Consider the following 20,810-nt stretch of genomic DNA (forward strand, 5'->3'; position numbering starts at 1 on the left):
TCAGACACCAATTCTTCATGCATCTTGGTTGCAAGTGTACTGTCCCACAATAACATAAAATGGCCCAAAGTATTTCTTTTTTTTATTATTATTGTTTTTGATTGAACAAAACAAAATCCATTCAAACAAACAACATAGGGAAGGGGGATCAACAGACATATCAATATTTTTACAATCTGAAACATTTTATATTCTTATTTTTTTAATTTTATTTAATTTTATTTTTTATACCATTTTGGTAGCTCTGGTTGCCAGAATAATTTTGTAAAAAAAAAAAAAAAAATACAGAAAAACTGTAAACACATTTACAGTCAAATACATAAAAGTCACAGTATAAAGCTGTAATTTACAAACAAGAAAATTTGAATGTAAACCAGTAAATTCAACAATGCACACTATTAAAATCTGTTTTGTACCTTTAACATACTGACAACCACCATAAAATTGCAGGTGGTAAACGAGAAAGCCACATGAGGAATCAAAGCTCATCACAAGTAGCTTTGCCAGAAGTATATATTAATATATAGAAGGTGCGCAGAGTCATTCATGCAAACTCAAAACACCATCATGGTATCAAACATGATACTTTAATAATGCAATAAACTTTCATGACACAACAGAAGATGTAACATAAAGCCCAAATGTACATAAATGAAAACAGAAAACTATTAAAAAACATTATTTAAATGAAATACTTTTAAACGTGGAGCATTATGCAGGGAATTCTGGGAATATCAGTTTACAGTTTTTGACTGTAAATTATACATTGATTTGTTTTTTTATTTTATTTTATTGTTTTTTTACTTATAAAAGCTGTAAAATTATCAGCATTTTACTGTAAAATTACATGAAATGTCTGGTTAGATCTCTTACAGTTTTTCCCTGTTACAGTACAGGAACTTACTGTTAACCTATTAACATTTTTTTTTCTGTAGCGTATTTTACAAAGATTTACAGTTAAAATTACACTTATTTTTTTACAGTGTTGTTCATTCGTGCTGTTGTATATTTACAAGTCACTATTTTAGGGAGGATGTGAATCCAAAATGTTTCAAACCAGTTTTGTTTTATTGTCTTTATTGCTGCTATAAAAACATCAAACAACATTCCCTTCTTTAATTAACCTATACAGGAGTTAGAATCGTCGTTGAGAAGACATCGCGTTACCAAGAAAAACAAAACTAGTACCACAAGTTAATTAAAAATGATTGGCAAATATCTGGGCTTGTTTCTGGTGAATCACTAGAAAACAATTTAAGAAAGCTTTTCATCATAAAAGCAAGGAGTATTCATATTTGAAAAAATAAATAAATAAATAAAGTGGAAATAGCATCCATTCATATGAAGAACGTGATTAAATAATGTATAGATCCCTCCCATCTAGTTATAAAGCTCTTGTTTGCTTTACAGATGATTAATCAGATGTTTTTGCTGCTCTGGAAGCATCACTATGGAACAGCAACAGAGACATAAATTCAGGTACTTTTTTAAAGAATATCCTAATTTAAAGATTAAATGTTTAAATTTGAATACTTTATCAAACTTATTAATTTATTAATTCATAATCAATTATAATATTATATTAATATTAAATTTTATTTATTTTATTACTAATAGAAATGTTATTTATTATTTTATTCTTGATTACTTATTTCTGTTACATTGTAATGATTTTAAAGTAAGGTAACCTCACACGGGGCACCACTAAATATATTGGTTTCAATGTCAGATAGCCTGACACGGGCACCATTAAATGTAGTGATTTCAATCTTAGAGGGCATCAAACAGGGCACTATTAAATATGGAGGTTTTAGATCTAAGTAGCACCATGAATGTAATGGTTTTTGGGCTTAAATATTGTTATTAATATTTAATTTTGTTTAGGGATGGGCACAATGTAAAAATAAAAAAATCTGTAAAAAAAAACTGTAATGTGCTGTCAGAAGAGTTGCCAGCAATCTACTTTAATTCTACAATATTCATACTGTGAATTATTTAACAGCTTTTTTCTGAAAAAATACATCAATACATTTCTGTGATATTTACAACATCATTATGGTTACTTTATATTCACTTTTTATTGTATAAAGGTATAAAATAATGGATAGAAATAATTAGATTGAAGACTCATTTACTTATTTAATTTATTTAATCATTACTTATTTAATTTATTTCAAATCTTTTTTTAGATTTATTTTAAAACCAATGTTATTTTATGCCTTTGTAAAGAGTGAATTTAAAGTAACCAATGATGTTATAATTAGATTTACAGTAGAATATTATTGTTCTGTGGGCTACACGCACCCACTTAAAATGCATTATTTTGAAAGATCTGATATGAATCAAAACATTTTATTTAAAAGAGCAGTTAACATTTAACAAGGATTCGAATCTATAAAATGGTAAAAAAAAAAAAAGGAAAAAACTGATTTTGGCTAACAAACAAAAACGTTTTTCTTAAGAAAAAAAAACCAATGGCAATGGCAATAAAAAATAAATAAGACACAAACATAACAAAATAACAAACACAACAAAAATGACAACCTGAGAATAAACACAATGAACATTTCTTTTAACATTTTGGGGTTGTTTTGATCTGCACTTCTTAGAACATGCAACATATTTAGCGAAATATTTTAGTGAAAAATAAATAAATAAAAACCTTGTTTAGAGTTTTTTTCCGTACCTTTTCAAACTTTCCAGTGAGGAGGCATGTGTACCTTTTAAAAGAGTCCTAGTCCTAGGTGAATGACTTTGTCATTTTACACCCACTTAACAATGATGACCTGGCTGCATGCCTTCTCCTAAAGTATTTCAACTGGTACCTCTGTAAAACATCAGCAAACAAAATATTTTATCAAAATAACTCTAGAATTGTCAATGTACAACCCAGATAACAAGGAGACGGCTGATAATGTTGCCTAACAATACGCTTCGTGCATGTCTCAACTCAACTTGTTTTTCCATAACACTGCTAATTCAATAACTTTTTTTTAAACGTTTCTACTGTTCAGATTCATTTTTGTTGAAAATTGCTTTTGTAATTGTATCTACAGTCGTTAGATCTAGATTTCTGAAGTGTAATAAAGTAGCAGGTAAGATTACATTTATTAGAAATAATTTGAATATAATGATAACGAGAGAGTGAGCAAGGGAGAGTAGCCTATCCAGTGAAGCTTTTGGTTTATATAATAAAAAGGAAAAAACTCAAGTGTCTCTTTTAAATTAACCAGGGAGTGGTTGAAATTCAGCTGCTGAATATGTGTGTGTTTGCGTGTGCATGCAATTTCTTTAAAGAAAAAATAGATAGACCTAAAGTTCCCACCTCAGATATAATGCTGCCAATTTTTAGTGCGAGTACATATACAGGCACATCAGCTTCATGATATAACATAGAAGCTATCATTTAGTGAGCAAGCATGCCGTCATCGCCTCGTGATGGCTTGGAATTCCAATAAGAATCGGATATGCGTGTTTAGACATAGGTCGCATGTCCAGATATCAGATAGAATTCTGATTTAAAACCACATTTGGAAGTTTCCCATATTGGATCTGAAAAAATAAATGCAGATTTATGTGTTTAAAGGTATGCAACAAATTCTGATCTGTCAGATGGGAGAAAATAAATCAGGTTTTCTTTTGCCCGTGTAAATGCAGCCCTGAGGGGTATTGCACAAAAATAGAATTAAGAAAGCCAGGATAAAAGAAAAGGCGAAGCTTGACCTAGTTTAATCATCAAATTCTGGCTTAGTCCATTGCATGTTTGCTGATCCAAGATGAGAGCGTGAAGCTATGTCAAGCCAGGTGTAGATAGTTGGGATAAGTGCACGTCAGGGCATTCCAGGATCGGTCACAGAATCAATGATGCAGAAATGGATAAAACTCATGCAGCATACTTCTCACCAAATGAGCAACAGCTTCTAATGGAAACATATGAAAACGTAAAAACATACAGTATATGTAAAAAGGGAAATACAGCTGCTATATTAAAACAAAGCACAAATGCCTAAAAGCAGACCGATTTGATGCATAAGTAGTCCAAATAACCAGTGCTCCACTGAAGCCATCGTAATTACAATTCAAGGAGTTACTTGTCATTTACACAAATTGACAGTTGTACACTTTGCCTTAAAAGGTTAGTTCACCCAATAATCAAAATTATGTCATGAATAACTCACCCTCATGTCATTCCAAACCTGTGAGACCTCCGTTTATCTTCAGAACACAGTTTAAGATATTTTAGATTTAGTCCAAGAGCTCTCAGTCCCTCCATTGAAACTGTGTGTACGGTATACTGTCCATGTACAGAAAGGTAATAAAAACATAATCAAAGTAGTCCATGTGACATCAGAGGGTCAATTAGAATTTTTTGAATCATTGAAAATACATTTTGGTCCAAAAATAGCAAAAACTACGACTTTATTGTCTTCTCTTCCGTGTCTGTTGTGAGAGAGTTCAAAACTCTGCAGTGTAGTGATATCCGGTTTGCGAACGAATCATTCAATGTAACCAGATCTTCTTGAACCAGTTCACCAACTCGAACTGAATCGTTTAAAACGCTTAAACTTTTAACTCCATTAACTTTTTTAATGTGGCTAACACTCCCTCTGAGTTAAAACAAACCAATATCCCGGAGTAATTCATGTACTCAAACAGTATACTGACTGAACTGCTGTGAAGAGAGAACTGAAGATGAACACCAAGCCGAGCCAGATAACGAACAAAAGATTGACTCGTTCTCGAGTCAAGAACCGGTTGCATCAGTTTTCGGATCACCAGTAGTTCTTTCGGACAGTTCGATTCAATACTCCGGTTGAAGAAAATGGTTCCCACATTCTGCCTTTTTGCCCATTTTAATTAAACGGGAGTGACAAATGGTGACACGCTGCCAAGATGGCGGCAACCAGCTCCGCCCACTTTGGCCTTAAAAAATGCTTTTCAGAAACCTGCGGGTGATGTCACAGACACTACGTCCATGTTTTTATTCAGTCTATGGCGGCAGCATCTTCAACTTGTTGATATGCGCCACATTGCAGTGGGAAAAAAAAGAGTTAGATCCGTTTCACAGTCTTGAACATGAAGCACTGGTGAAAGATGAATTCTTGAGCACTGAGAAGGTCCTTGGTCTAGAACAGAGTAATCTTGAGAGTTAAGGTTCTGAAGTCTGAAATGTAGAAGATCCAAACAATCTGGAACATGCAGAAGGAGGATTGCTGAAGATACAATTCTGACATTGGTGGAGAAGATCCGGGCAGTCTGGAACAAAACCATTCTGAGGGAGTCAATGGTTGTTCACACTTAGGTCTTAAGAATGAAGGACTGTGATCAGCAAAAGGGAACATGGTGATTGGATCAGTCTTTGATCAATGGAATGCTGAAGTCCTCATTCTTGCCTTCCACAAATGATAATATTGAGAGAGAACAAATCACCTCCTGTGTGCGGTGTTCTGTTAATGTTGTTGCATGTTAAAGACAAAAGGCATCCTTTCTTGTCTATAACTTAAAATAATTCTATCACATGTAGTCTGGAAAAATATGTATTTTTTCAATTAAGATATTCCTTTTTTTTCCTTCCAAAACAGTCAATCTTGGGATGTGTGCAATGAAGTACCAATCATTCAAGATGAGCAGAAGCCAAAGAAACAAAAACAGTGTTTGAAATGGTTCCTGTATGCTATTGTTGGTGTACTTGTCTTCACCCTTGTGCTGCTCAGTAAGGTGAGCTGCTTTATTAAGCAATCGGTAATCATTTTTATTCATGATGGGTTAACAGTTAAAGGAATAGTTCATATAAAAATTAAAATTTGCTGTTACATTACTCACACTCAGTGTGAATAATTACACACACAGATGTAGTTGATTTTTTTCTTCAGTAGAACAGTAAAGACGATTTTTATCTGAAACTGTGGTTCTTGGTGATTCATAAAATGCAAGTCAGCAAGTACTGGTTTTTGAGAATAACAAAAAAAGCATTTCAAGGAACACAAAATTAATATCCGTCAATCCTGACAATGTATTGATATATTACTTTATATCAAGGAAATGACCACATCCAGAAATGCAGCTAAAGAGACATCTTTAAAAAGGGAAACCCCAAACGTCAGTGTCGATGTGACATTGAATGTGACTGAATGAAATGGGACTTTGAAGATCTGTGCTGCTTGAGTCACAAACTATTCCAGGAGTTCAGTCCTGGAATAATCGGTTCAGCAGAATGATTCGTTCATGAACCAAATGTAACTTACCTGAGGCTTTGGATTATATGGCTATGGATAATAATGTTGTAAAATTATGTTCAGTTTCTTGCACAGACCGATCGTTTTGCTTCATAAGACCTCAATATATCAGCAGGAGCCATGGGTATCAATTTTGTGTTTCCTGATGTCCTTTTTTTTAATTCTCAAAAACCATTAGCTGCTGACTTGCATCTTATAAATCACCAAGGACCTGTTCCAGCTAAAAATCTTCTTTACTGTTTTACTGAATAAAAGCTACATCTTGGATGGCCTGAGGTTACGTAAATTAACAGCAAATTTTCATTTTCCACTTTTTTTTGTCTTTACAGACATCATTTCTGATTTTGATATCATTCGGGAACAATCAAACTGAGATTATATGTTCAGAACAAAAAACGACTGTCCTACTTGGCATTGGCTTCATTCTGGTTGGGCCGAGTGTTCTTCTACTGCTAAAGAGCACATGGAAGTTCATTTTCAAGAGTGCAACCATGCCCTCTAAAAAAACTATTTTTTGGGTAAGCAAACATAAATGTTTAATGAACAGATGTGTACAATAAAGACATTTTTGAAGTTGTAAATAAAAGAGATTATTGGAGTATGTTTCTCTACAAATTTGATGTTTGATTCATTACTTGCCATTTCTTTGTAATTGTTTGTTATACTTACTAGCCATTTCTAAGTGTAAATAATTGTTATTACATCAAGTTTTTTTTTTTCAGTCGAGTAGCATAGAATCTGATTATATTGTCCGTAACCTTTCTGACTTTGATTTGACCTTTCCCTTAGGTTCTGTGTTGTGAGTTCCTGGTAGGACTGGGAGCTGCAATTCTAACAATAGTAGCCATGCCACACTTTGACATCGTCACCAATGTGATGATTCTAAACAGTGTGAACATCCTGTCCGCAGTGTTCCAGGTGGTCGCTGATTGCCTTGCCAAAGAGAGAAAGTGGCTTATAATGGTCCCTGTATGCTCCATTTTCTTAATCGTCACAGGTTATGTGCTCTTTGCGATCAATTATTTGGCATTTGAAAGTTCCTTAGAGATAAAAATATCAGTTGGCCTTGCCATAGGTGGAACCATCTGTGTTTCTGTGAACTGGTGGGAGAGCTATAGCACGCTCTTTAATGTGTCATTTCTAAAGGAAATTTCCAGAGACATCGCTCAGTCCCGTAACATGGTCTGCATCATCTCTAGTTTGATAAGAATCATAATTACATCAGTTGTGATTGGAGCTTATGTTCCTTTATCAGGTCAGGAATGGAAATCAGTAAAACTTGTCTTTGAAACAGTTGTCATTTCATTGGTGGCAATCCAGATTATATCATCTGCCTTGTGCCGCTGGTTTGTGGTTTTGGCTTGTAAAATGCGCGCCCTGCGCTGCAGCTTCATCGTGCCCATGTACCTGGCCTCGATCACAGTTTTGGCTGGGTTTTTGGTTCCACATATAGTCAGGCTCCCAGAGTCCAATCAAACTTCTACATGTTTTGAGAACTTTCAGCTGAACTCAAGTGACGAATGGCTACATTTGATATTGACCGATGTTATAAGAACTCTGAATGCCAGGGACATTGTGGTACACATGAAGACAGGAGGACTGGCCTGTTTGGGCTGCTCTGCTCTGAGCTGGTGGCTTGGACTTGTGCTCAGTACAATTTACATCTGGTACCTGAAGATCCATCGAATAGAAAGAACTCAAGATCTGTTCGTGCGACCTATGTATGAAGGAGCATTTATGGAACAGTCTATGTTGCTAAACACCCGTTTTGAAATCAGAAAGAGAATCAAGGAGAAACGGTGGTAAGTGTTTTAACTTTCTAAATATGGTTGCATATATTGGTGATATATCAGCCATTATAACTTTTTTTTTCTTCTCATTCATCCATATCAATAGTGAATATTTAATGCTGTTATTGTTTTAATTTATTTTTTTTATATTTTATGTTTAGTATATAAAATGTAAAAATAACCATTCATTATCATTTATATATTTTTGTTATCTAATGCTTAGTTGAAGTCCATCTTTATAGACACTATTAATATATATGTATATTTACATTTACATTACATTTATTCATTTAACAGACGCTTTTATCCAAAGCGACTTACAATTGAGGACAGTGGAAGCAATCAAAAACAACAAAAAGAGCAATGATATATAAGTGCTATAACAAATATCAGTTAGGTTAATACAGTACACGTAGCATGGGCTTTTAAATAATATAATAAATAAAAAGAAAACAGAATTAAAAAAAAAAGAATAGAACAAGCTAGTGTTAGAGGTCTTTAGACACACACACACACACACACACACACACACACACACAGACACAAACACACACACATACACAATTGCATAATAAATGAAAAGAAATAGAATACAAAAAGTTTAGAAAGGTAGTTAGATTTTTTTTAAAGAATAGAATTAGAATACTGAGTGTTAAAGTTAGAGGGTCAAATAAAGATAGAAGAGATGGGTTTTAAGCCAATTCTTGAAGATGGCTAAGGATTCAGCTGCTCGGATTGAGTTGGGGAGGTCATTCCACCAGGAGGGAACATTTTAAAAGGTTTGATAGAACTGGCTGGAAGACCTGCCAAGAGGGCATTGCAATAGTCCAGCCTGGACAGAACAAGAGCTTGAACAAGGAGTTGTGCAGCATGTTCCGAAAGAAAGGTCTTGATCTTCTTGATGTTGAATAAAGCAAATCTGCAGGATCTGACAGTTTTAGCAATGTGGTCTGAAAAAGTCAGCTGATCATCAATCATAACTCCAAGGCTTCTAGCTGTTTTTGAAGGAGTTATGGTTGATGTGCCTAACTTGATGGTGAAATTGTGATGAAACGATGGGTTTGCTGGAATCACAAGCAGTTCTGTCTTGGCAAGGTTGAGTTGAAGGTGATGGTCCATCATCCAGCAAGAAATGTCTGTTAGACAAGCTGAGATGCGAATAGCTACCGTCGGATCATCAGAATGGAATGACAGGTAGAGTTGAGTGTCATCAGCATAGCAGTGGTATGAAAAGCCATGTTTCTGAATGACAGAACCTAATGATGCCATGTAGACAGAGAAGAGAAGTGGTCCAAGAACTGAGCCCTGAGGCACCCCAGTAGTTAGATTTTGTGAATTGGACACCTCACCTCTTCAAGATACTTTGAAGGACCTATCTGATAGGTAAGACTCAAACCATTGAAGTGTGGTTCCTGAGATGCCCTTTGCCAGTAGGGTTGATAGGAAGATCTGGTTAACCGTGTCAAAAGCAGCGGACAGATCAAGCAGGATAAGTACTGAAGATTTGGATTCCGCTCTTGCCAGTTGAATGTCCACCTCTGAAGCCAGATTGGTTGCTGTCAAGGAGGTTGTTGTGTGTGAGAAATGTAGAGACTTGTTTGAACACAGCTCGTTCAAGTGTTTTTGCAATGAAAGGAAGAAGGGAAATTGGTCTGTAGTTCTCTAAAAGAGATGGGTTTAGGGTGGGTTTCTTAAGTAGTGGAGTTATTTAAGAAACCTTATGGAGGACAAAGAAGTGAGGAAAATGTTTTAAAAAGCATGTGAGAGTTAGACGAATTGTTAATTTTGTTATGGTAGTATGTCATTTTAGCAGTGGAGACATTAGCAGAGAAGGAAAATAGGAGTGACTGATACACATTAAGGTCAGTAGTATTTTTGGATTTGCGCCACATCCTTTCAGCAGCTCTAAGCTTAGAACGGTGTTCGCGTAGAACATCAGATAACCAAGGGGCAGAAGGGGTGTTACGGGCTGGTCTGGAAGATAAGGAGCAAACAGTGTCTAAACAAGATGTAAGAGTGGACCAGAAAGTATCAGTAGCACTGTTAGCATCAAAAGATGCAAACAGTTTAGGGGAAGGAAGTGAAGATAAAACCATTGCAGATAGCCGGGAGGGTGAAACTGTGCGAAGGTTACGTCGAAAGATGACATGTGGAGGGGTAAGTGATGTGTCAGGGACCATGTTGAGGTTAAGAGTGAGGAGGAAGTGATCCGACGTGTGCAGTGGAGTAACCAGAACATGATCAGTAGAGCAGTGTCGCGTATAAATAAGGTCCACTTGGTTGCCTGATTTGTGAGTAACAGTATTTGACACTCGGTTGAGATAAAAAGAGGCAAGCAGAGTGTGGAAATCAGCATACAGAGGTTTATCTAGGTGGATGTTGAAATCTCCAAGCATAACTAGGGGAGTACCATCCTCAGATAAGGTTGAGAGCAACATTTACTAAAGTACCTGCAATAAAATTTCAGCAATAAAGCCGTTTTTAAAAGAATTGCAAAATGAACTCTTTAAGTATAAGAACTTTAAGTCTGTTCATCTATGAAAGACCAAACTTTTCTTTGAATTTCTTAATATGAAATGACTTCATACATATAATGTACTCCTCAGTGCAAAAGAAACCATCAGAGTGTTTCTGTGTGCAACAATGTGGCATGAGAGCTATGATGAAATGATGAAGATGATCATCTCTATGTTCAGGTAAACAGACTACACTTACTCAATTTGTAAAAATTTCAAATTTATTTGTAATTCCAATACTATTTATTTTACTACCAGACTTGATAACTACAGTCCCAAACACAAAAACAGCGATGTCCAGTTTGAATTCCATATTTATTTTGATGATGCTTTCAAGGATGTTTATAATGGAAGGCATGCAAATGAATATGCTGAAATTCTTGTGGATGTTATTAAAGAAGTCTACACGTATGTATCCTTCTTATATAACTATATCTGTTACTATATATGTTATTATGTGTAAAACTAATCTTCTAATGCTTCACATACATTAGCATTTTCAGTGAAGAAGACCGATCCATATTCAAGCAGAAAGCAGCACTACCACCCCAGAAGATCATAAACACCCCTTATGGGGGGCGGCTGGAATACACCCTCCCTAAAGGCAATCTGATGATAATTCATCTCAAAGACAAGACACTTATCCGTCACAAAAAAAGATGGTCTCAGGTAAGATTCATTAAAGATCCAGTTAAAATGCAGCTACAGATGTTTTGTAACCACAATTTTACTAATAATCTGTGTTTGCAGATAATGTACTTGTATTACATTCTTGGCTGGAGACTTAACAGAAAGTACTTCAAAGAGTTTGAGGAAGGTAAAGAACTGGAATCCATTAAGGAGAGACAGAAGGTTTGAGGATTAAGATTAGATTTCATTACTAATTCTTCTAGAAAGTAATACAATATCAACTAGGCTTTTGATGTTTTACTATGTTTCAATGCTCCTTAGAAAGAAAGGGAGAACATGTATATCTTGGCCCTGGATGGGGACACTGATTTCCAGCCATCTGCAGTAATGCTGTTAATCGACAGACTTAAACTCTACCCAGAGGTTGGGGCTGCCTGTGGCAGGATTCATCCAACAGGCACAGGTTGGGATAGATATTAAGCATTGTTTAGAAATTTTATTGTTTTTGATTATTTGGTAATTTCCATTGTTCAGTAGAGCTAAGTTCACACTGGCAGGATGAGATGACGATTTTTCCTGCATCTATTTTAAAAGCCTCGTCCCATACATGAGTATGCCTACATTGATACCAAAGAAACCCATGCAGATTATTAGTGGATCACACAAAAATAAATGACTTAAAAAAGGAGGTATTAGGCAGAATGATGTGTCAGCCAGTTATTATTTTCACACAGTTAATTAAATGGTGAATGAGAATGTCTATCATCTCATTTTGTGTGCCAAATATATTTATTCATATTGTATTACACAATTATGATATAATTATTCTAATTGTATAATATTAAAATAATTGTTTGACATTTTTAAAAGCTGAAGTGAAACTTAATATTTTTACAAATTCAAAAAGCTGAATAATCAATCAAAGCCACCTGATAAGTGGGTAATTTAGTTGATAAATAGTCAATTATTCTTTGTTAGATTAATCAATAATCAAAATAATTGCTTGTTGCAGTGATAGTTCTAGAATGGTTTAGTATGAAGCAGAGAAGGTGTGAAGAATAATTCACCAAATAAAACAAAAAACAAATTAAATAAGAAAATAAATTAAAATAATGACCAAATATTTCTGATCTGTAGCTCTGTCTTTTGTATAGGGATAAATGCAAGCAAATTTCAGTTACCATATATTCGCTCCTATGTGGACAAAAGAAACAAGCAGAAGCAATTTCATGTTTTGTTGTTGACAAACTGGTATTTTTCAGCAAATTAATTTGTCATTTGGTAAAACTAGTCAATTTCGGTAAATGCCAAGAAAGATATTTTCTTTGAAAACCATGAAAAAAATCTATAGAAGGTAAATAAAATACAGTCTATACGACATTAAATATGGTACAATATTTAACCATTTTGCTGCTACACTACTGTTCTAGAAGTAGATAAAAGATCCATTTAAAAAATTCACTAGTGACTATAAATTATAAAGGTGATAAATTGACTAATGAGATCATTTCTTCACTATGCTTGAAGGGCCCATGGTGTGGTATCAGAAGTTTGAATATGCGGTAGGCCACTGGCTACAAAAGACTGCAGAGCACGTGTTCGGCTGTGTACTGTGCAGTCCTGGATGTTTCAGTCTTTTTAGAGGAGCCGCACTCATGGACGACAACGTCATGAAGAGATACACAACCAAAGCCAATGAAGCCAGCCAATACGTCCAGTGTGATCAAGGTCTGCTTGAAGCTAACAACGGACAAATAATACCAATTAAACCCAGACTAACATAATTCCCCATCCGTTTGGTGTAATGTCAGGTGAGGACCGCTGGTTGTGCACTCTGCTGCTGCAGCAGGGCTGGAGGGTGGAGTATAACGCAGCATCTGATGCATACACCAAAGCTCCACAGGAATTTAAAGAGTTCTACAACCAGCGCAGACGCTGGGGACCCTCTACCTTGGCCAACACCATTGACCTCTTGGGTTCAGGAGAACTGACCTCTCAGAGGAACAGCTCTATCTCAAAACCTTACATCTTGTACCAGATTATCAACACGGCCGCTTCCATCCTGGGCCCTGCCACTGTCTGTCTCATGATATCAGGTAAAGTTTTGCATTAAAAAAATTAGAGATAAACGGACCATAAATTGGAACTGGCTGCTGTTTTTTTTTTTTTTTTTTGCTACAAACACATGATCATCAAACAAACATTTTTTTTTTTTTTTTTCGGCTGATCTCTGTTCCAGAAATGCATACAAACTGCATTGCAATCATTTCCCAAAATGTAATTTGTGTGGAAATATTATGAAGTCTGTAAACGGCCAAAAACAGAGGCCAGAGATGCTGTAGATGGATGCAAAGAGGAAAAAATACTGTCGCTTGCAGAGCAAGATCACTGTTCATGATGCACAAAATATTGGAAGAAAAATATAAATAATGAATTGGGGGTAGGGAGGTTATATGAATATCACTCAAGGGAACTGATAGTCTTCAAAAAAAGTTTCGATTGGCATTTTATTTTCCTTATACCTCCATATAAAGTATTGTTTATAAGCGCATTACTGCTTTGTTTACAGCAGTAACCAAGGAAAGGCTATGGAGCAAATGAACAACATATAAATAAGCTTAAATAAAGATAAAAATCTGCCAAACAGGGTTCACTGGATTTATTGTCCTGTTTTTGAAGTATGCCAACAAGATTTAACTTTTCAGTTACACTTTTCCAAAATCTATTTTAAAGTGCTTTGTTTCTCTTGCAGGAAGCTTTGTGTTCATCTTTAATATGAATGCAAATATAGCCCTTATTTTGGGCATAGTTCCCCCTACTGTCTACCTCATCCTGTGCTTCAAACTGAAATCTGACACACAGATTACAATTGCAGCAATCATGAGTGTACTCTATGCATTTCTCATGGTGGGAACAATTCTCTCAATCATAGGTAATGGTTGTTTTTTGTTGTGGTTGTTTTTTTTATATTTAAAAAACAATTGTGATTTTATTTAAACAGCTTTTTGTCTTTTGTCTTCCCAATGTCAGTATATTTCCTACTGACACAATGTTTTTTTTTGGAAAGAAATAAAAACTTCTCTACAGTACAGTTAACAAAAATGAAAACTGATACTAAAATTAAATTAAAAAAAAACATTTTGTTACCTGAAATAAAATGAGTTAACTGAAATAAAATGAAGCATAAAAAGGTTCAGCTAGTTTTAGCTACAGTAGTTGCCAAAGCAAAACTTCAAATTTTAGCACAAATGTTTTAATATCAACACTGATAATCAAAATAAATTATTATTAAAGCAATAATGCAACATATTAGAATAAATTCTGAAGACCGAATTAATGGCTGCTGAAAACTCAGCTTTCTCCCCAAAAAATAAATTATATTTTAAAATATATTAAAATAGAAGACAGTTATTTTAAATTGTAATAATATTTCAAAATAGCCTTTTAGTCCATCAATATTTTTAGACTGTTTAAAGATGGCAGTACTATCTAAACTTGGACATTGATTAAAAGCCACAAAAACTCTAATTTTGCTTCTAAATACCCAAAGGAGAAAACATGTCAGTTAGCGGAAGGACTTGAAAAGTAACAAATGGGTGAAATATCTATCTATAAAACTTTTTATCCTCATGTCAACTTTCATAGGTGATCTATTGAGACAACAGACTTTTGTGACTCCCAGTGGTATGTTCCTCATTGGCATAGTGGCTATGTACCTCATCACGGCAGCTTTACACCCTCAGGAGTTCTCACTGGTCATCTATGGACTGGTATATTTCCTCTGCATTCCCAGTGGGTATCTACTCTTAATTATTTACTCCATAGTCAACATGAACAATGTCACATGGGGCACCCGTGAATCCGGCAGCAAGGCTAAAGCTACAGCAGTCAATACCATCAAGCAGAAGTTCATGAATGCCACATGCTGCAAATGTCCATGCTTGGAATCTGAAGATCAGATTGAGGAGATACTGCCAACAGAAACCATAACACAGAGGTAAAAACATGTCCACACTATAGGATCGTTTCACACTGACACTTTTATTATAGCGTTTTATTTTTTAACTATTTTTATATATGGGTTTGTTTTTAATACTACTACTAAAACTTATATTGCATTCCTACTACACAGGGAACATGAGTTTCAGCTCAGTCCTCATCAAAGTAAGTATGACTTCCATTCTTAAAGGGATAGTTCACCCAAAAATGAACATTCTGTCATTTACTCACCCTCAAGATCTTTCAAACCTGTACGAGTTTATTTCTTCTGTTGGACATAAAAGAAGAATAAAGAAGAAATATAAATTTTATGGAAGTAATCCAGAAAATGATTGGTTACCCTCAATATTCAAAATATATTATTTTGTGTTCAGAAGAAGAAGAAAATTCATAGAGCTTTGGAACAACTTAAGGGTGAGTAGGCCTAAGTGATCGACAGAATTTTCTTTTTTGGGTGAACTATCCCTTTAGTATCCTAATATTCTACGTAGAATCCCTGAATTTGACTACCATTAATACTAATGTGTGTTTAATTCCAAAAGCTTGGATTGAACGACTGCAGATGAACTGTAACGAATTTCTCTTGGATGAATCTGAACTCCCTTTGGTAAGTCTAACTGGTTTAGGATTGCTCATGATTCCTCAGCAATGGCATACACCACTGGAGAGTGAGCTCCTGAGCACTTTTGAAAGTGGCGTGCCGGCATTTTTCCATTCTTTTTTAGACAAGACATGTGAATCGATTGCAGATGGTTTCATCATCTTGGGTGAAAAAAAATAATAAGAGGATAAAAATAATGAAAAGCAAAAAATGTACTACCAGATATGCTTGGGTGGACATAGTGTTGTGAAAAGACCCAGTACTTCGGTACCAAGTCGCTACAAAAAAAAATTAAAATGTCATGGTACCAGGTTTCTTTATGTACTGGTGGTACCGAGTACCCGATCAACCCTGTTCTTGATGCATACAGCGCTATTATTTCCACAAAGCAGAAAACGCGGACGGAATCTTAAAATCCAGTCATGAAAATGAAACTTACATTTTAATATGATAATTTCTCAAAGTTCGCATAAATTAATCAAATCAAATCTCCATATGGACCAGTACCTGTAAATGTTAAGCCGCAAAAGTTGGTTGAAATATGAATCCTGCATGTTCTGCACGTCTCTGTGTGAATGAATGAATGGCAGAGACGTGCGCTTTTGTTGACTACATAGAATGAAGCACGTGACGCTTGCAGTAATTTCAGCATCTGCCGTCTCAATGAGGACATAAATACATAACCAACATCACCAGAACTGTTCTGAGTCACTTCGCAAGCATTTTACCGTTTCATTTGAGTAAAACCAGTCTCAATTTAAAGGTATTCATGGTAGCCCATCAAAATAAAAGTTTATTTTTACATAAAGAAATTGTGCTAGAAATATTATTATTATTTATTAGAATGTATGTGATACTGCTACTACTGTTGATAAAAAAACAACTTTACTTTTTTTAAGAAATAAATAACACAATTTATCTTCCATGTTTTAATTTTAATAGCAAATCCCCTTTATTTACCAAAAAATAAAATGTTTAAATTTCACTTATTAAAAGACATATTAAAATTGGGTGACAATTGTTTACTTAATTATATTACTTGTAGAAAAACTTTAATCACAATTGTAAATAAGTATAAAGAATGGTATTGGTTTTATTTTAGTGATAAAAAGTGTCGTTGTTTTTTTTAATTAGCATATTTTTGTGTTTTGCTTTGGTACCGAAATTGGTACTGAGAACCATGGATTTTAACTGGTTTCGGTACCGAATACTGAAATTTTGGTACTGTGACAACACTAGGTGGACATTTAATATAATTTGGCAGCAGGCCCAGGTAAAGTCTGTTTGCGGGAAGCACTGTTGTGGTAACTGTAGAATAAGCAGAATAATTTACTCTTGTCCACTGATATATAATATGATATAATAAAATAAAATATATATTAAATTATTAGAAAATAATGCACACCTGCCTCGCATCATTACCACCTCTGGTGTTTTTTCTAATAATTCAATGGCCCTGTTGCTGGTTAGATATTAGCATTATGTAAATTTACTCTGATATGCTTTAATGCCTCTTTTTCTCTTGCAGGATGAAATCGATTTCTGGAGAGAACTTCAGAAAAAATATCTGGAACCTCTTAAAGAGAATAAAGAGCATCAGGAAAAAATTGCTAATGATCTGAAAGATCTTCGAAATAAAGTAAGCCAGTTTGCCAGCATGCAAAAAGTGCTTTTTATGTGGTTTTGTCTCTAATATTTGCTGTGGAACAGTAATATTAGTTTTTTTCTTTTCTATATAGGCTACATTTGTCTTTTTCTTCTGCAATGCACTTTGGCTGGTGGCAACTTTCTTCCTTCAGGCAATTGGCAGCACAGTCTCCATAAAGATCCCAAAAGTCTATCCAAATGGGACTCATGCCATGTCAGAAGACTTTTCTATAGATCCAATCGCACTGATGTTTCTACTGAGCTTTGCATCATTGCTGTTAATTCAGTTTTTTGCAATGCTTTACCACAGGTAACTAAACATGCACAGAAAAATAAAATAATGATTACTGATAAAGAGACATGTTTGTTTTATGTGCAAAAAAAATTATCAGACCAATTTTATTTTAGTATTTCAATAAAAAAGTAGAAAATCGAGTATATTATTCATTATACTATTAATGTATATTATAAATTATAAATGTAAAAGCAGTTTTAATATGGGTATATATCATACTGATTTAATGCTATTTCATATATTGTATATATAAGTAATGGATTATGTTTTTTTGTTTGTTTCAGAATCTACACATTAATCCATTTTGTGGCATATGCGGACACAGAAATTAAATCTTATAGAAAGCAGTCACATCAGGTGAGCCAACAAATCACACACAAAATTATGATGTATAAAATGTTATATATACATTTATGAACCATGTCCACCATGTTGCACAGATCCCGGACTCAAACCACCAGCCTGAGATGAATGACCCAGACACAGCCTTATTTTTTGAGAACCCCTCTGCTATGCCTACAAATGCAGTATAATGTTTTGTATTTAATAATATTAATTTTTATAGTCTGGTGGATACTAATATAGAGCAAATATAATGTTCTGAATATTTATTTAGTGTATAAACCTGAATGTTCTGTTGTAAAGTAAAAAATCATGCCAGCCAATTAACTGATTAATTTTTTTTTATTGTATTAATTACATGAGATGCCAAGTAATAATAAAATAATCACAATAAATCACATATTGAATATTAGCATTACATATTATACACAATACAAGAAATGGCCAATTATGTATTGTTTGTTAGTCATTATATTATTTACTTTCACTTTATTATTATTTCCATTCCATATACCATGACACTATATTTATTCTTTCTTTTTAAAAAATAACCACACTAAAATAACATGTTAAACTGACAGTCATATAGAAATACTTTAAGTTTAGTTTATACACATTTACTTTAGAGTGTAAGTAGGAAAACATTAAATCTATTAAAATGATATATGCTCTTTAGAAAATGTCTCTCACTGTGACTCAGGAAGTTTTAATGTTATTAAACAGAAGTTCCGTTTCTGTGAATACTTGTATACTTGCTTTTCTGTCTGAGAAGACAAACAGACCTCCATCCATTGGTTAGGTTTTTTTAATGCTACAAATAATTATTTTATTGTTTTATGTGATGTAAAAAAAAAAAAAAAAAAAAGATGTTACGGGCGGACGGACACCACCCTTAACATCAAGGAGAGACGCACACAGATCAGCTCGTGTCAAAGGTAGGTTTAATAGAAAGGTTAACAAATGATAGATATGGTAACACACACACACACACACACACACACACACACACACATACAACAACAACTACAAAGGCGGAACGTTTTCTACAACTGGGTGGACGGCAATCATTATAAAGTTAGACAGCACGGCAGTGCATCGGCTCTGTTCTCTGGCTCTCTGTGTGCGCACTCAGGTGTGGTTTCGGAAACTCTTTATGGGCTCCACACAGGTGTGGATCATAATTAAGAGAAGAGGAAGAGACACTGCTTTCAAACACATGTACAGGAACAAACAGAACTGGAGGATGTAACACCCCCACCCGGAAATGGTGACCTGTCACCATACTTTGGACACGAGTAATACTCATTTTACTCATGAATTCTGTGTTCAGCTTAATGTTCGAACTAACCCAGATAGAGTTCTGACTAAAAAAATCTACCTCGTTTCAGGCATGCCTATATGAAAAGGTAGAATTACACAGGAGTGTAGTATTTTGTCACATCACAGGCAATACACAATGATACGCGACGCAATACCTAGAGACTTACCTTAGATTAGCAAGCCAAACAAAAAGTAAAAACAACTGCATGGGCAGTCCTAATGTTTTTTTTAATGCTTTTTTTATACACATAAATAAATAAATAAATAAATAAATAAATATATATATATATATATATATATATATATATATATATATATATATATATATATATAGAGAGAGAGAGAGAGAGAGAGAGAGAGAGAGAGAGAGAGAGAGAGAGCGAGAGAGCATTGTTTTATTATTAACCATAACCTTGAGAATGAGTCAGTCTTTTGTTCGTTGTCTAGCTTGGCTCGGTGTTCATCTTCAGTTCTCTCTTCACAGCAGTTCAGTCAGTGTACTTTTTGAGTACATGAATTAATCCGCGATATTGGTTTGTTTTAACTCAGAGGGAGTGTCAGCCACATTAAAAAAGTTAACAGCTTAAGTCATTTGTGGATTAATGGGTATTGGAGACGCGAACCGTTTAAAATGAAAACGAAATTCTAACTGACCCTCTGATGTCACATGGACTACTTTGATGATGTTTTTCTACCTTTCTGGACATTGACAGTAGACAATACACACAGTTTCAATGGAGGGACTTAGAGCTCTCGGACTAAATCTAAAATATCTTAAACTGTATTCCAAAGATAAACGGAGGTCTCACTGGTTTGAAACGACATGAGGTTATTAATTACAAAATTTGTATTATTGGGTGAACTAACCCTTTAAGCCTACTGCGTGTTTTTTACCGCAGAACTGTTCAGCTGTGCTGCTACTGCGGGACTGTAAACAACATCAAGTCGCTCTTGACAGTCGAGGTAGCACGGTCTCGCATTGTTTCCACCAGCGCAGCAATTATTATTATTTTTTTCATCACTAATAGATGGAAGTCTAAAATATACAAATAAGACGAAGACGAAGCCCCATACAGACCCGACCCACATCTGAACACCGCCCCTGGAGGAGGGGGATCCGCCCAAATGAGGTGCCGGATCCGGATCCGGTGTTGTTCCCAATTCTGACCCCCCGCCAAATTATTACCCACCTAGGTAGGTTTAGGCATAGACATCATATAGGTAGACGCCCTATTGGCCGCTGGGCGACGAGATTTGCGGCCGCCATCTTGAACCGGTCGTACTCCTAGTTTCGTTGCGTAGCAGCAGTTAAAATGCCAGAGCACTGTGCAGCATTTTCCTGTTCTAATCGCCGGATTATCGCAAGTACGGCTCGGGATTACTTTTCACAAGTAAGATTTAACATTACTATTGTACTATTGGTTGTAGTTTGTC

At 34.9% G+C, this 20,810-nt stretch overlaps 2 protein-coding genes across 2 annotated transcripts; both read left to right on the top strand.

Annotated features, from left to right (window-relative positions):
* The first annotated feature begins 1,415 nt into the window (after positions 1 to 1,415).
* Positions 1,416 to 15,307, top strand: LOC132156230 (chitin synthase chs-2-like). Its single transcript, XM_059565139.1, has 13 exons — positions 1,416 to 1,479; positions 5,583 to 5,718; positions 6,566 to 6,754; positions 7,026 to 8,038; positions 10,633 to 10,722; positions 10,801 to 10,950; positions 11,037 to 11,211; positions 11,293 to 11,394; positions 11,494 to 11,635; positions 12,700 to 12,900; positions 12,984 to 13,268; positions 13,925 to 14,104; positions 14,818 to 15,307. Exons 1-13 carry the CDS (start codon positions 1,451 to 1,453, stop codon positions 15,171 to 15,173), a joined length of 3,048 nt encoding a protein of 1,015 aa, XP_059421122.1. The 5' UTR covers positions 1,416 to 1,450; the 3' UTR covers positions 15,174 to 15,307.
* Positions 15,308 to 15,404: 97 nt separating this feature from the next.
* Positions 15,405 to 18,835, top strand: LOC132156231 (chitin synthase chs-2-like). Its single transcript, XM_059565140.1, has 5 exons — positions 15,405 to 15,778; positions 17,301 to 17,411; positions 17,512 to 17,729; positions 17,999 to 18,071; positions 18,155 to 18,835. Exons 1-5 carry the CDS (start codon positions 15,734 to 15,736, stop codon positions 18,245 to 18,247), a joined length of 540 nt encoding a protein of 179 aa, XP_059421123.1. The 5' UTR covers positions 15,405 to 15,733; the 3' UTR covers positions 18,248 to 18,835.
* The last annotated feature ends 1,975 nt before the right edge of the window (positions 18,836 to 20,810 follow it).

Source organism: Carassius carassius, chromosome 13, assembly GCF_963082965.1.
Source record: "Carassius carassius chromosome 13, fCarCar2.1, whole genome shotgun sequence".
Taxonomy (NCBI): domain Eukaryota; kingdom Metazoa; phylum Chordata; class Actinopteri; order Cypriniformes; family Cyprinidae; genus Carassius; species Carassius carassius.